The sequence below is a fragment of the Scyliorhinus canicula genome, chromosome 2 (genome assembly GCF_902713615.1).
Source record: "Scyliorhinus canicula chromosome 2, sScyCan1.1, whole genome shotgun sequence".
In the NCBI taxonomy this organism is placed as follows: Eukaryota; Metazoa; Chordata; class Chondrichthyes; order Carcharhiniformes; family Scyliorhinidae; genus Scyliorhinus; species Scyliorhinus canicula.
In genome coordinates, this window is record NC_052147.1 from 231,396,622 (window position 1) to 231,413,549 (window position 16,928).

Genomic DNA, 16,928 nt, shown 5'->3' on the forward strand with positions numbered 1-16,928 from the left:
CACTCCAGCACCGGCCTAGACCCCGGAAGTGTGGAGTATTCCGCAACTTCCGGGCGGCCCGACGCCGGAGTGGTTCACGCCACTCTTTGGCGCCGGTTTGGGGAGAATCCCAGCCCTTACTTGCATATTCTTAATTTGAAGCAAAGTTCTTCAAATTTTCTCCCAATTCAAAACCAGCAAAAACAAGGAACAACAAAAAGTACAACACAAGACCAGGCCTTTCGGCCCTCTAAGCCTGTGCCGACCATGATGCCCTACCTAAAAATAAACCTTCTGCCCTTACTCGGTATGTATCCCTCTATTTCCTCCCTATTCACGTACCCATCCAGATGCCTCTTAAATGTTGCTAATGTGCCTGCTTCCACCACATTCTCTGGCAGCATGTTCCAGGCACCCACCACTCTCTGCGTGAAAAACTTACCCCGCACATCTCCCCTGAAACCTTTCCCCTCGCCTTGAACCTCTGCCCCCTTGCAATTAACACTGCCACCCTTGGAAAAAGCCTCTAACTATCCACCCTGTCTATGTCTCTCATAATTTTGCAGATCTCTACACACATGTGAAATGGCCTTCTATCTTATTGAAGCTTGCCAGAAGTCATTGCTACAAATTGCCTCCACCTTGATTAGGAGTCACAGTGCTCCAAAAGTAATTCATTGAAGGGTTTTGATGTGACATTTTTCAAACGTACCCATTTTTCTTTACATACCACAATTTTGCTCATCACTGTTGTCCCGGCAGTCATCATAGCCATTGCATACCGCCCATTTAGGAATACAACGGTAGTTTGTTTGACAAGAAAACTCAGTGTGATTATTGCAGGAGTAGTCAATCCCATCTAAAATAAGAAAATAGCAGTTTGAGACGAGACAAGTTGTTACAACTGATTGATCACATACTACCACCTTATGAATGCTTACACCATTCATTTTAACTCATTGCACCTGATCAGAATGGAAAGGTAGTGCCCCAAAAATCACTAATACCCTCCTGTTGATGTTCTCTTTCTGCCAACCACTATTTTCAGGTTTTTGGTATGGTCAGCCCTGGTTTCTACCTACTTCCAGTGAGAGCCCAATTCCAATCTTATTCAGGCCTGATGATATCAACTAGCCTGTAATTCTAAGATAAAAATGGATGGTGACTGCACAGCATGTGTACCCATTGATACCAGACTTTGAGGAACCTAACCAGGGGAAGGCAGCAGCAAGGTTCATGGCACCATGGCTGGCTCTGCTGCACAGCAGGGCAGGAAGATAAATGGCAGGGCTATAGTGATAGGGGACTCGATCGGAAGGGGAATAGACAGGCGGTTCTGTGGACGCAATCGAGACTCCAGGATGGTATGTTGCCTCCCTGGTGCAAGGGTCAAGGATGTCTCGGAGCGGCTGCAGGACATTCTGGGGGGGGGAGGGTGAACAGCCAGCTGTCGTGGTGCACATAGGCACCAACGATATAGGTAAAAAACGGGATGAGGTCCTACAAGCGGAATTCAGGGAGTTAGGAGTTAAACTAAAAAGTAGGACCTCAAAGGTAGTAATCTCAGGATTGCTACAAGTGCCACGAGCTAGTCAGAGTAGGAATGTCAGGATAGATAGGATGAATACGGGGCTCGAGAGATGGTGCAAGAGGGAGGGATTCAAATTCCTGGGGCATTGGGACCGGTTCTGGGGGAGGTGGGACCAGTACAAACCGGATGGTCTGCACTTGGGCAGGACTGGAACCGATGCCCTAGGGGGGGTGTTTTCTAGAGCTGTTGGGGAGGGTTTAAACTAATGTGGCAGGGGGATGGGAACCAATGCTGGAAGTTGGAAGGTAGTAAAACAGGGACAGAAACAAAAGGAAGTAAGGGGAAAAGTGCAAGGCAGAGAAGACATAGTCAGAAATCCATAAGGGCGACAGTACAAGGTACAGTGACTGAGGGGAGCACAGTGAATAGGCCCAGTAATAACAAAAGGAATAAAACTAGAGATGTTAAGATTCAAAACAGAGGTAAAAAAACCAACATAAGTGTACTTTACCTGAATGCTCGTAGTATTCGGAATAAAGTAAATGAGTTGGTGGCACAAATCATCGTAAATGACTATGATTTAGTGGCCATTACTGAAACATGGTTAAAGGATGGTCACGACTGGGAGTTAAATATCCGAGGGTATCAAACTATTCGGAAGGACAGAGTGGATGGTAAGGGAGGTGGTGTTGCTCTGTTATTTAAGGATGACATCCGGGCAATAGTAAGGGATGACATCGGTGCTATGGAGGATAAGGTTGAATCCATTTGGGTGGAAATCAGGAATAGTAAGGCGAAAAAGTCACTGATAGGAGTAGTCTATCGGCCACCAAATAGTAACGAGATGGTGGGGCAGGCAATAAACAAAGAAATAACTGATGCATGTAGAAATGGTACAGCAGTTATCATGGGGGATTTTAATCTACATGTCAATTGGTTTAACCAGGTCGGTCAAGGCAACCGTGAGGAGGAGTTTATAGAATGTATCCGCGATAGTTTCCTAGAACAGTATGTAATGGAACCTACGAGGGAACAAGCGGTCCTAGATCTTGTCCTGTGTAATGAGACAGGATTGATTCATGATCTCATAGTTAGGGATCCTCTCGGAAGGAGCGATCACAATATGGTGGAATTTAAAATACAGATGGAGGGTGAGAAAGTAAAATCAAATACTAGTGTTTTGTGTTTAAACAAAGGAGATTACAAGCGGATGAGAGAAGAACTAGCTAAGGTAGACTGGGAGCTAAGACTTTATGGTGGAACAGTTGAGGAACAGTGGAGACCTTCCAAGCGATTTTTCACAGTGCTCAGCAAAGGTTTATACCAACAAAAAGGAAGGACGGAAGAAAGAGGGAAAATCGACCGTGGATATCTAAGGAAATAAGGGAGAGTATCAAATTGAAGGAAAAAGCATATAAAGATTGCTGGGAGATTAGAGGACTGGGAAATCTTTAGGGGGCAACAGAAAGCTACTAAAAAAGCTATAAAGAAGAGTAAGATAGAGTATGAGAGTAAACTTGCTCAGAATATAAAAACAGACAGTAAAAGTTTTTACAAATATATAAGACAAAAAAGAGTGGCTAAGGTAAATATTGGTCCTTTAGAGGATGAGAAGGGAGTTTTAATAATGGGAAATGAGGAAATGGCTGAGGAACTGAACAGGTTTTTTGGGTCGGTCTTCACAGTGGAAGACACAAATAACATGCCAGCGACTGATAGAAATGAGGCTATGACAGGTGAGGACCTTGAGAGGATTGTTATCACTAAGGCGGGAGTGATGGGCAAGCTAATGGGGCTAAAGATAGACAAGTCTCCTGGCCCTGATGGAATGCATCCCAGAGTGCTAAAAGAGATGGCTAGGGAAATTGCAGATGCACTAGTGATAATTTACCGAAATTCACTAGACTCTGGGGTGGTCCCGGTGGATTGGAAATTAGCAAACGTGACGCCACTGTTTAAAAAAGGAGGTAGGCAGAAAGCAGGAAATTATAGGCCAGTGAGTTTAACTTCGGTAATAGGGAAGATGCTGGAATCTATCATCAAGGAAGAAATTGCGAGGCATCTGGATAGAAATTGTCCCATTGGGCAGACGCAGCATGGGTTCGTAAAAGGCAGGTCATGCCTAACTAATTTAGTGGAATTTTTTGAGGACATTACCAGTGCAGTAGATAACGAGGAGCCGATGGATGTGGTATATCTGGATTTCCAGAAAGCCTTTGACAAGGTGCCACACAAAAGGTTGCTGCATAAGATAAAGATGCATGGCATTAAGGGTAAAGTAGTAGCATGGATAGAGGATTGGTTAATTAATAGAAAGCAAAGAGTTGGGATAAATGGGTGTTTCTCTGGTTGACAATCAGTAGCTAGTGGTGTCCCTCAGGGATCCGTGTTGGGCCCACAATTGTTCACAATTTACATTGATGATTTGGAGTTGGGGACCAAGGGCAATGTGTTCAAGTTTGCAGATGACACTAAGATGAGTGGTAAAGCGAAAAGTGCAGAGGATACTGGAAGTCTGCAGAGGGATTTGGATAGGTTAAGTGAATGGGCTCGGGTCTGGCAGATGGAATACAATGTGGACAAATGTGAGGTTATCCATTTTGGTAGGAATAACAGCAAACGGGATTATTATTTAAACGATAAAATATTAAAGCATGCCGCTGTTCAGAGAGACTTGGGTGTGCTAGTGCATGAGTCACAGAAGGTTGGTTTACAAGTGCAACAGGTGATTAAGAAGGCAAATGGAATTTTGTCCTTCATTGCTAGAGGGATGGAGTTTAAGACTAGGGAGGTTATGTTGCAATTGTATAAGGTGTTAGTGCGGCCACACCTGGAGTATTGTGTTCAGTTTTGGTCTCCTTACTTGAGAAAGGACGTACTGGCGCTGGAGGGTGTGCAGAGGAGATTCACTAGGTTAATCCCAGAGCTGAAGGGGTTGGATTATGAGGAGAGGTTGAGTAGACTGGGACTGTACTCGTTGGAATTTAGAAGGATGAGGGGCGATCTTATAGAAACATTTAAAATTATGAAGGGAATAGATAGGATAGATGCGGGCAGGTTGTTTCCACTGGCGGGTGACAGCAGAACTAGGGGGCATAGCCTCAAAATAAGGGGAAGTAGATTTAGGACTGAGTTTAGGAGGAACTTCTTCACCCAAAGGGTTGTGAATCTATGGAATTCCTTGCCCAGTGAAGCAGTTGAGGCTCCTTCATTACATGTTTTTAAGGTAAAGATAGATCGTTTTTTGAAGAATAAAGGGATTAAGGGTTATGGTGTTCGGGCCGGAAAGTGGAGCTGAGTCCACAAAAGATCAGCCATGATCTAATTGAATGGCGGAGCAGGCTCGAGGGGCCAGATGGCCTACTCCTGCTCCTAGTTCTTATGTTCTTATGTTCTTATGTTAATACAATTGTGATACATGTAATATTCACTGTACACATTCAATGTAAGGGGCTGATTTAGCTCAGTAGGCTAAATCGCTGGCTTTTAAAGCAGACCAAGCAGGCCAGCAGCACGGTTCGATTCCCGTATCAGCCTCCCTGGACAGGTGCCGGAATGTGGCGACTAGGGGCTTTTCACAGTAACTTCATTGAAGCCTACTCGTGACAATAAGCGATTTTCATTTTCATACAGCCTGAGGGGATTCGAAACAATTCCACTCCCCTCAGTTCACTGTGGCTGAAAGGTCTTAGATAGCGATTTTCCAGCTATCCTACATGGAACAGTAGCTAGTGGTATCCCTCAGGGATCAGTGTTGGGCCCACAATTGTTCACAATTCACAGAGATGATTTGGAGTTGGGGACCAAGTGCAATGTGTCCAAGTTTGAAGACGACACTAAGATGAGTGGTAAAGCAAAAAGTGCAGAGGATACTGGAAGTCTGCAGAGGGATTTGTATAGGTTAAGTGAATGGGCTAGGTTCTGGCAGATGGAATACAATGTTGACAAATGTGAGGTTATCTATTTTGGTAGGAATAACAGAAAACGGGATTATTATTTAAACGATAAAATATTAAAGCATGTTGCTGTGCAGAGAGACCTGGGTGTGCTAGTGTATGAGTCGTAAAACGTTGGTTTACAGGTGCAACAGGTAAGAAGGCAAATGGAATTTTGTCCTTCATTGCTGGAGGGATGGAGTTTAAGACTGGGGAGGTTATGCTGCAATTGTATAAGGTGGTAGTGAGGCCACACCTGGAGTATTGTGTTCAGTTTTGGTCTCCTTACCTGAGAAGGGACGTACTGGCACTGGAGGGCGTGCAGAGGAGATTCACTAGGTTAATCCCAGAGCTGAAGGGGTTGGATTATGAGGAGAGGTTGAGTAGACTGGGACTGTACTCGTTGGAATTTAGAAGGATGAGGGGGGATCTTATAGAAACATTTAAAATGATGAAGGGAATGGATAGGATAGATGCGGGCAGGTTGTTTCCACTGGCGGGTGAAAGCAGAACTAGGTGGCATAGCCTCAAAATTTAGGACTGAGTTGAGGAGGAACTTCTTCACCCAAAGGGTTGTGAATCTATGGAATTCCTTGCCTTTCTCCACATACATCATGGAGGTTTGTGTTTCTAGTTTAAAGATTTTTGTGGGTCAAAGAGGAGCATTGATGTCAGTCTACCTGCACCCTTCCCAACATCACTCTTTGTAACTGTCACCCACTTCTTACACTACCAATGTCTGCTGCCCGAGACAAAACGTCGAGTTCAACTTTGTGGACGAGTCGTTGTAGTTCGTAACTGCTGCAATCAAATGTGAATGAGACCCAGCCCCTAAAATGGATACTGGATGGGCAGTGCCATTTGCTACCTGGGGTTTAAAATTCATCCTATGCTGCAATCTGAAAACAGTCTCATACTCACATTTCACAGTCATAAATGCTAACAAGGTAACCTTCTCATTGGGCAAGATACAACAGCTAAATATGTTCCAAACATCATATGTAATGGGCTAAATTCACCGCCCTTTGAAGCCGGAAACACAAATTGCCATCAGACGAAAAATCAGGCGTCTAGCCAAAATTGAGGTTCACGCCAGGCGCCAAACCGAATGCCATGCTCCGAACTCTCGATGGTGGAGATAACGAGGTTTGCGGCCCTCATTGGCAGTGGCATACAAAACCAGCATTTACATTCATTCACAGTGCAGATGAATGTAGCTATACCAGCTACAGACCCCCCTCCCCGTGTAACTCGCGTCCATGAGTCTCACCATGTTCTTAGTGTGTCCCCTCAAAAAATGCAGTGCCGAGACGTGAATGTTTTCCCCAGATTGGGCCTCTGGGGTGTGCTGTTGTGGCTGGGGGGGGGGGGGGGGGGGGGAGATATCCCAGACGGGCCGTTTTCAACTGTTCTTGATTTTGCAAGACAAAGGACAAACCATATGGTGAGATCTTGGGAAGAAGTGGTCTGGGGGACAGCTGTAACTCACTTGCTATAGAGACATCGCTTTGTATTAGGGGCTCACTTGGTTGTCCCATTCCGAATTCCCTCTGGAAGTTAGCCTTCTCTTCCACCTCCCCGGCTAGCTCCATCACCCTCTGCTTGGTGGCGGTGATGGCCCTGAGGTCTGGCTTGACCCCTTTGGTCTTCTCCTGCTCCCGGAGATTATGGGCCATCTTTTTTGAGGGGACACATTAAGAACACGGTGAGACTTATGGATGCGAGTTACACGGGGGGTGGGGGTTCTGTAGCTGGTGGCCTGTGTGTGCACAGCACTGGGAGAAAGATGACGATACAGGTGTTGGGGTTTGGTGCAGGTTGGGATGTAAGGGGGATGCAGGAAGGTGGGCAGGCAGGGCGGGGGATGAGGAGTGAGAGATGGGAGTGATGCCAGGAGCACAGAGGAGGTGACTCACCCAAGCTGACCAAAGGAGGTCATTAATCTTTTTCCGACACTGCCTGCCAGTCCACCTGCTGATGCCCACGGCACTTGTCGCCTCTGCACCACCACCCAAGCCCAGTTGACATCCGCAGGCGGTAGCCTCCCGCCCACCCTGGACAAGTTACATTTGCGCCATACAAGTGCCAGGAAATGACTATCTCCAACACGAAAGGATCTAACCATCGCCCCTTGACATTCAATGGCATTACCATCGCTGAATCAGCTACAATCAACATCCTGGGGATTACCATTGATCAGAAACTGAACTGGACCAGGGCAGGTCAAAGGCTAGGAATCCTAAGCGCGTAACTCACATCCTGACCCCCAAAGCCTGTCCACCATCTACAAAGCACAAGTCAGGAGGATAATGGAATACCCTCCACTTGCCTGGATGAGTGCAGCTGCAACAACACTCAAGGAGCAGAACCCCATCCAGGAATAGCAGCCCGCTGGATTGCTCCCCCTTCCATAAACATTCACTCCGTCCACCACCACTAAGCAGTGGCAGCTGCATGTATAACTCACCAAGGTTCCTTCGACCAAGGTTTTCCTTCCAAACCCACGACCACTGTCATCTAGAAGGACAAGAGTAGCCGATACCTGGGAACCCCATCACATGGATGTTCCTCTCCAAGTCACGCACCGCACTGACTTGGAAATATATCACCATTCCTTCACTGACCCTGGGGAAAAATCCTAGAACTCCCTCCCTAACAGCACAGTGGGGGTACCTACACCTCAGGAAATGCAGCGGTTCAAGATGGCAACTCATCACCATCTTCTGAAGAGCAACTAGGAATGGGCAATAAATGCTGGCCTAACCAATGATGCCCACATCCCGTAAAAAATGAATAAAAAGAGCGTGTCCCACCTCTCCTCCACCACATCCAACATCCTGTCCAGCTCTGCATCCATGAACCAGGAGGCGGCTGTTTACAGGGCCATCTTCTTGGCTGGAATGAAAGTGTGTGGGGAATGGAGTGCTTATAAGCAGCTCCAGCTTGTCAAACTCTCCAGTGCCAATTCCGGCCCTAGCGAATTCGATGCCAGCGGGAATGATAATTGGTCTAGATTCACATCGGCAGCATGTTAGCCCATCAGCATGTCCTGAATTGCTCCGGAATTTACGTCCGAATGGGAACATTAACCCCAAGTCCCGGAGTCAACACTTGGGGCTGGATTCTCCGATCGGCGACGCCGAAATCACGTTCGCCTATCAGCCAGAGAATGCATTTTTATGCTGGAATCGGGGACGGCGCCGTTTTTCTGATGCTTCGCCCCCTCAAAAATGGCATATTCGGGCAGCACGGTGGCCGAGTGGTTAGCACAACCGCCTCACGGCGCTGAGGTCCCAGGTTCGATCCCGGCTCTGGGTCACTGTCCGTGTGGAGTTTACACATTCTCCCCGTGTCTGCGTGGGTTTCGCCCCACAACCCAAAAATGTGCAGAGTAGGTGGATTGGCCTCGCTAAATTGCCCCTTAATTGGAAAAAATAATTGGGTAATCTATATTTATAAAAAAAAATTTTTTTAAAGTGGTATATTCACGGAGTATGCCACATGCCATTGGAATGGCCTCAGTCACCTAAGGCCCTCCCCCATGCTCCGCCTCCAATGTGCCGAGTCCCCGACGGCATGGGACGCGTGTCCGCACAATATTCGGGGACGCCGTGTGACGGCTGCAGACTGTGTCCAGCGCCACCAAAGTCGGGGAAGGGGGGCCGTTCCGCTGGCAGGGGGGCTTCAGCGGGGGCTGTGGGGACTGGAGGGGGTGGTCCGGGGGTGGCGAGGGGGGTTACAGGACGGCAGCTTTTGGCAGTCCGGATCCGCGCATGGCTGGCTCCATGTTGTATGGCGCAGTCGCCGCAGGCCTCCGCCATTCCCACTCGTGGCCAAGGATCCGGCCATTCTGAAGCCATATCCGCAGGCAAAGCCAGGTGGAGGATCGGTGCGGGGGCGACGCCGACCTTTTGGTCGTAAGACCAGATGGATCCTTCGGACATAGCTGAAGAATCGTAGAATCCAGCCCATAGTCTCCCAAACGGAGAATCTCACCCAATGTCATTTATTCATGGTGACAAATATACTGGGCTAAATCGTTGGGCCTCATTGTGAGTGGGAATGACACCCAAAAATATGGCACCAGCCACATACCAGTTTCCTGATACCATTCCCAGTGCTGGTCATTTTAGAGGTAGGTTTGGGGGCTAGCAAGGCTACATGCCCCAAGAACCAGGTAGCTGATCAGGCTTACTAAGATCCCTGTGAGCTCAAATTGAAGGTGGCTGACTGGGATTTTCCAGTTGGCCTCCAGATTCCTCAAATGACAGAAGGAGATGTTTAAATACTTGGAGGTATACACTGAGATTTCAACACGCAGCAGAAGGTTGGCAGGAAGGCAGCACTCCAGGTTCTACACATGTGCGTTAGAGAGCATCCTATCCGGCTGCATCACAGCCTGGTATGGCAACTGCTCGGTCCAAGATCGCAAGAAACTGCAGAGTGCAGTGAACTCAGCCCAACACATCACACAAGCTTATCATCCTCCCATTGATTCTGTCTACATCTCCCGCTGCCTCAGGAAGGCAGACAGCATTGATGAACCATCAATCGAACGCGAGACGAGTTGCTGTACAAAAGTTAGACTTTAATAAGCTAGAAGTTAGCCCTGTGGTCGACTACAGTAAATGGACGGCCGCCGGGCATTCTGGGTATTTATACCTCGCTCTGGAGGCGGGGTTAACTCAGCCTCTAGACCAATCGGAGAGCCGTCACATGACTTGTCTCAACCAATCGGTCGAGAGGCACATGACCGACCAGGACCAATGGTAAGCCAGTGTTCTGCACCAATGGCAGACAGCTATGCAAATCATACCACCACATTCACCACTTGCGGAGAAAGAAGCCGGGGGGGGGGGGAGGGGGGAGGGGGGAGGGGGCAGAACTGGTGGTATGAGTATCAGCCAGAGAAGGGAGAAAAAAAATATTGGCTTCCCACTGGCCCAGACAATTAACAATAGTACATATTGTCCACACAAGGTCCATGGAGTTGTTGTAAGTTAAATAGACTCGATCAGCCTTTTCATGGCCCGTGACGTCCTGGCAGACCGCCGCAGTGGAGATGGGGACGTTGGTTCAGCCGATGGTGGTGGTTCCGCTGATGTCCTGGAGTCCGGGAGCGATGGTCCTTGAACAGTCTCCGTCACCCGGGCTGGTGGTGGAGACGCCATGGATGGGGAAGGGGTGGCCAGGGTGGGGCGCAGGGGGAAAAAAACAGGGGGGGGGTCTGTGGTGAAGGGGGGGGAAGGCCGCACGCCGGCGTGTGTCAGGTCCCGGAGGGAGACCGTGTCCTGCCGACCGTCGGGGTACTCCACGTACGCATAGTGCGGGTTAGCGTGGAGTAACTGGACTTGTTCCACCAACGGGTCGGACTTGTGCACCCGCACATGCTTCCGGAGCAAGATGGGTCCGGGGGCGGCCAGCCACGTCGGGAGAGGGGATCCGGAGGACGACTTCCTGGGGAAAACAAGAAGACGTTCATGAGGTGTCTGATTTGTGGTGGTACAGAGGAGTGAGCGGATAGAATGTAGGGCATCGGGGATAACCTCTTGCCATCGGGAAATAGGGAGATCTCTGGACCGGAGGGCCAGTAGTATGGTCTTCCAGATGGTATCATTCTCCCGCTCGACCTGTCCGTTACCCCGAGGGTTATAGCTGGTCGTCCTGCTAGAGGCAATGCCCCTGTTCAGCAGGAATTGACGCAGCTCGTCGCTCATAAATGAGGACCCCCGATCGCTGTGTATGTATGCGGGGTAGCCGAACAGGGAGGGCCTTAATGACAGTCGATGTGGTCATGTCGGGGCAGGGAATGGTGAAGGGGAAGCGGGAGTATTCGTCGATTACCGCCAGGAAGTAAATGTTGCAGTTGCTAGAGGGAAGGGGCCCCTTGAAGTCAATGCTGAGACTTTCGAAGGGACGGGATGCTTTGATCAGGTGTGCGCGCTCGGGGTGGTAGAAGTGCGGTTTGCACTCTGCGCAGATGTGGCAGTCACGGGTTACTGTCCTGACTTCCACGATGGAGAAAGGCAGGTTGCGGGCCTTTATGAAATGGTAGAAACGGGTCACCCCTGGATGGCAGAGGTCCGTGTGGAGGGAGCGGAGGCGGTCTATCTGCGTGCTGGCGCAGGTACCGCAGGACAGGGCATCAGGAGGCTCACTAAGCTTCCCAGGACGATACAAGATCTCATAGTTGTACGTGGACAACTCGATCCGCCACCGTAAGATCTTGTCATTCTTAATCTTGCCCCTTTGTGCATTATCAAACATGAAGGCCACTGACCGTTGGTCTGTGAGGAGGGTAAACTTCCTGCCGGCCAAATAGTGCCTCCAATGTCGCACAGCTTGGACTATGGCCTGGGCTTCCTTTTCCACTGAGGCGTGGCGGAGTTCGGAAGCCTGGAGGGTTCTGGAGAAGAAGGCCATGGGTCTGCCCGCTTGGTTCAGGGTGACCGCCAGAACTACTTCTGATGCGTCGCTCTCAACCTGGAAGGGGAGGGACTCATCGATGACGCACATCGTGGCCTTTGCGATGTCCACTTTGATGCGGCTAAAGGCCTGGCAGGCCTCCGTCGACGGCAGGAAGGTCGTGGACTGAATGAGGGGACGGGCCTTGTCGGCGTAATTGGGAATCCATTGGGAGTAGTAAGCAAAGAAACCCAGGCAACGTTTGAGGGATTTGTGGGTATTGGGGAGAGGGAGTTCCATCAGGGGGCGCATGCGTTCGGGGTCGGGGCCTATCACTCCGTTACGCACTACGTAGCCGAGGATGGCTAGACGGTCGGTGCTAAACACGCACTTATCCTTATTGTATGTGAGGTTAAGGAGTTTTGCGGTTTGGAGAAATTTCCGGAGGTTGGCGTCTGGGTCCTGCTGGTTGTGGCCGCAGATGGTGACATTATCAAGATACGGGAAGGTAGCCCGTAATCTGTACTTGTCGACCATTCGGTCCATCTCCCGTTGGAAGACCGAGACCCCATTTGTGACACCGAATGGAACCCTAAGGAAGTGGTAGAGGTGCCCATCAGCCTCGAACGCGGTGTACTTGCGGTCACCTGCACGGAGGGGGAGCTGGAGATAAGCGGACTTAAGGTCCACAGTGGAGAAGACCTTCTATTTCGCGATATCGTTTACCATGGCGGAAATACGGGGGAGAGGATACGCGTCCAGTTGCGTAAACCGGTTGATGGTCTGGCTATAATCGATGACCATCCGGTTTTTCTCCCCAGTCCGGACCACCAGCACTTGGGCTCGCCAGGGACTGTTGCTGCCCTCGATGACCCCTTCCATCAGTAGCCTCTGGACCTCGGACCTGATGAAGGTCCGGTCCTGGGCGCTGTACCGTCTGCTCCATGTCGCGACGGGTTTGCAATCGGGGGTGAGATTAGCAAACAAGGAGGGGGGGTCCACTTTGAGGAATGCAAGGCTACAGACAGTGAGGGGGTATAGGGCCGCCGAATTGGAAGGTCAAGCTCTGCAGGTTGCACTGGAAGTCCAGTCCTAGGAGTGCCGGTGCGCAAAGGTCAGGGAGGACAAGGAGTTTGTAATTTTTAAAAACCTTCACTTGGACCGTGAGGTCCACGATGCAGCAGCCGGTGATGCGGACGGAGTGCGTACCTGAGGCTAACCCGATTTTGTGTTTTACAGGATGGACAGGGAGCGCGCAGCGTCTTACCGTGGCAGGGTGAACGAAGCTTTCCGTGCTCCCGGAGTCCAGCTGGCAGCCCGTCTCGTGGCCGTTGAGATGGATCAGCGTCGTTGTTTTGGCGAGCGTGCGTGGCCGTGACTGGTCGAGTTGAATGGCCGCGAGCCGTGGAGAAGAACCATCGTCGTAGTCATCGTCGGCCGAATAGTAGCTGGCAGAACCTTGCGTGCCAGTCCAGGATGGTGGTGCCCAGGATCCGCACGTGGAGTTGGGGTCTCAAGATGGCGGCGCCCAGGACCCGCACGTGGAGTTGGGGCCCCAAGCTGGCGGTGCCCAGGACCCGCATGTGGAGTCGGCGCCCGAAGATGGCGGCGCCCAGGACCCGCATGTGGAGTCGGCGCCCGAAGATGGCGGCGCCCAGGACCCGTACGTGGCGTCCAAGGCCCAAGATGGCGGCACCTGCGGGGCCCTCGTGGTTGCTGGGGGCGGGGTTAGCGGTGCCGGCGGGCCGACGGAGCAGGTGAGAGTGGGGGCAGAGAGGCGCGCAGGCCAGGCGCAGGGGCCCGGGGGCGGCGAGGAGAGAGTTGCGCTGTGCGTTGGAAGGGCCCGGAAGGGCCCGGAGGAGGGGGGGAGGCGCACAGGCCGGGCGCAGGGGCCCGGAGTCTGAGGGGGGGGTGATTGGCGCGGTGTACTGGAAGGGCCCGCAAGAGCCCGGCGGGGGGATCCCCGGTCGCTGCGCGGTACAGCAGCGACCGATTTGGCCTGGCAGACGGATGAAAAGTAGCCCTTCTTCCCGCAGCTCTTACAGAGGGCGGAGCGGGCCGGGCAGCGCGGGCGAGGGTGTTTAGCGAACCCACAGAAATAGCAGCGGGGCCCCGCGGACATGTTGGGGCGCCCCGCGGCGCAGGCCTGAGGGGGGTCGGGAGTGGCGGATGGCAGTGGGGAAGCATGCCAGGAGGCCCAGGGTGCTGCAGCGCGGCTGGGGACATAGGCGCGGGCGTTTAAATCGGCGTCCTCCAGGGAGGTGGAGAGAGTCCGTGCCTCAGTTAGGCTGAGGTCGTCTTTCTCCAGCATCCGCTGGCGGATAGCGGCAGACTGCATCCCAGCCACGTAAGCAGCTCTAATCAGAAGTTCCATGTGCTCCGTGGCTGAAACTTGGAGGCGGGTGCAATTCCTCCCCAGGACAGCGAGGGCCTGGTAAAATTGGTCTAATGACTCACCGGGGAGCTGTTGCCTGGTAGCCAGCAGATGTCGGGCGAATACTCTGTTTACCGGTTTAAGAAACTGTCCATTCAGCTTAAGCATGGCCGCATCGTAATCTTTTTCCTCCGCAATCATCGCGTAGGCTGCCATGCCTACGCTGGAGTGGAGGATGTGAAGCTTCTGTGCCATGGTGGGGGGGCTGTTTGCGGACGCCAGGTATCCATCGAGACATGCCAGCCAATGTTGAAAGATTTCTGAAGCGTTCTGAGTTTGCAGGCTGATGCGGAGGCATTCGGGCTTGATCCGGAGCTCCATCTTCAAAATTCTAGCTTATTAAATTGATGAACCATCAATCGAACGCGAAACGAGTTGCTGTACAAAAGTTAGGCTTTAATAAGCTAGAAGTTAGCCCTGCGGTCGACTCCAATAAATGGATGACCGCTGGGCGTTCTGGGTATTTATACCCCGCTCTGGAGGCAGGGTTAACTCAGCCTCTCGACCAATCGGAGAGCCGTCACATGACTGGTATCAACCAATCGGTCGAGAGGCACATGACCGACCAGGGCCAATGGTAAGCCAGTGTTCTGCACCAATGGCAGACAGCTCTGCAAATCATACCACCACCACCACAAGCATTATCAGAGACCCCTCCCACCCAGGCATTGCCTTCTTCCAGACCCTTCCATCAGGCAGTAAATACAGAAGTCTGAAGACCCGCACATCCAGACATAGGAACAGCTTTTTCCCCACAGCTACAAGACTCCTCAATGACTCCCCCTCTGTTCCCTGTGAGAACACTATTCACGATGCCCTATGCTGCTCTTGCTCATGTATTTGCTTTGTTTGGCCCCTTGTTCCGCACTGTAACCAATCGCTGTCGATGTACCAGTTGTTAATGTACTCTGTCGATTATTCTTTTTGTCTAGTATGTACGTACTGTGTACATTCCCTCGGCCGCAGAAAAATACTTTTCACTGTACTTCGGTACATGTGACAATAAATCAAATCAATCAATCAATCAGTCAGGTGCCTTCCTGCATGTGGCTGCAGCCTTTGGTCGTTCCTCCAGCTTTCGGAGCCCTTCTGGCGCCTTTGTTGCTGGTAGTTATTTTACTGGTGAACAAATTACCCAATCTTGTTTGCAGGAACAAAAGCCTGCAACATTTCTGATAATTATCAGCCTCATTTGTTGCTTCACTAAACCTCTGCCTCCTATTCTCTCTGAAAACATTGTTATTCTTCAAACACACACATCTTATTGCTTGTTAAATTGTTAATTTTGATTCCCTTTCACTTCTGTTAAACCTGGGGTCACAATGCTCTGCCATATTTTATCAGGACGTTTTGTTCCCCCTAATTAAATCCACCTCTCACACTGCAAAAGGGCAACATTGGCAATTTGCTGTTCACAGCCAACTGACAAAGGATCCTGATTACAGATGTAACGTCTGTAAAAGGAAATAAATTAGCGGTAAAGTTACAGGGAACATTAAAAAAAATTTTTTTTTTTTTAAATTTAGAGTACCCAATTATTTTTTCCAATTAAGGTGCAATTTAGAGTGTTCAATCTACCTATCCTGCACATCTTTGGGTTGTGGGGGTGAAACCCACGCAGACACGGGGAGAATGTGCAAACTCCACATGGACAGTGACCCAGGGCCGGGATTCGAACCCAGGTCCTCAGCGCCAGAGGCAGCAATGCTAACCACTGTGCCACCGTGCTGCCCGAACATTTGTTTTTAAATGTTAAAGCCCAATTGATTTCAGGAACGTTTTTCTTTATAGATACTCACGGCATTCATTATAGGGCTCATCTGAGTGGTCTCCACAATCGTTATCTACGTCACATTTCCAGGATTGTGGGATACAGTGGCCATTATTACATTTAAACTGGCCTGGATGGCAGGTCCTCGAAGTACAGTGAGCAGGACCTTCATCCGAATGATCCGTGCAGTCAAACTCCCCATCGCATTGCCAGGCTTCAGGAATACAGTGTTTGTTGGTACATTGCCACTGGTAGCTCTCACATTGATGTCTGACTGCAAAAAAATAAGCATGAACTCGGTTTATAAATACTGTTTTCTTTCAATTCGTTAATGTAACTGTTACTGAACGGGAGCGATTTTTAAGATAAGAATAGAATCATAGAGTCATAGAATTTACAGTGCAGAAGGAGGCCATTCGGCCCATCGAGTCTGCACCAGCCCTTGGAAATAGCACCCCACTTAAGCGCACGCCCGTAACCTAATAACCCCACCTAACCTTTTTGGACATAAGGGCAATTTAGCATAGCCAATCCACCTAACCTGCACATCTTTGGACTGTGGGAAGAAACCAGAGCACCTGGAGGAAACCCTCACACACACAGGGAGAACATGCAGACTCCACACAGACAGTGACCCAGGCCGGGAATCGAACCTGGGACCCTGGAGTTGTGAAGCAACTGTGATAACCACTGTGCTACCGTGTTGCCCCAAGGCTAGAGAAGGGTCAACAAATGCTCAATTGTTGGGGGAGGGTGGTGGGAAACCCAAGGCTGGAGAGGTCCTAGGTATCCTTGAGGGACCAGAACAAGCAAATAGACATTCTGCAAGGAATTATGGAGAAGCCCGATAACAGTTCCTTCACTGGTAAGAAC

General features: G+C 50.4%; 1 protein-coding gene across 4 annotated transcripts in view; it reads right to left on the bottom strand.

The window, feature by feature from the left end:
* The window catches only part of lrp2a (low density lipoprotein receptor-related protein 2a), a 432,071-nt gene that overhangs the window by 73,273 nt on the left and 341,870 nt on the right, over positions 1 to 16,928 (bottom strand). For all 4 annotated transcript variants that reach the window (XM_038789773.1, XM_038789772.1, XM_038789771.1 and 1 more), the window contains 2 exons: positions 16,084 to 16,329; positions 710 to 838 (listed from right to left, as the gene is read on the bottom strand). In XM_038789773.1, coding sequence (XP_038645701.1) covers positions 710 to 838; positions 16,084 to 16,329 — 375 coding nt within the window. The remainder of the gene's footprint in view (positions 1 to 709; positions 839 to 16,083; positions 16,330 to 16,928) is intronic.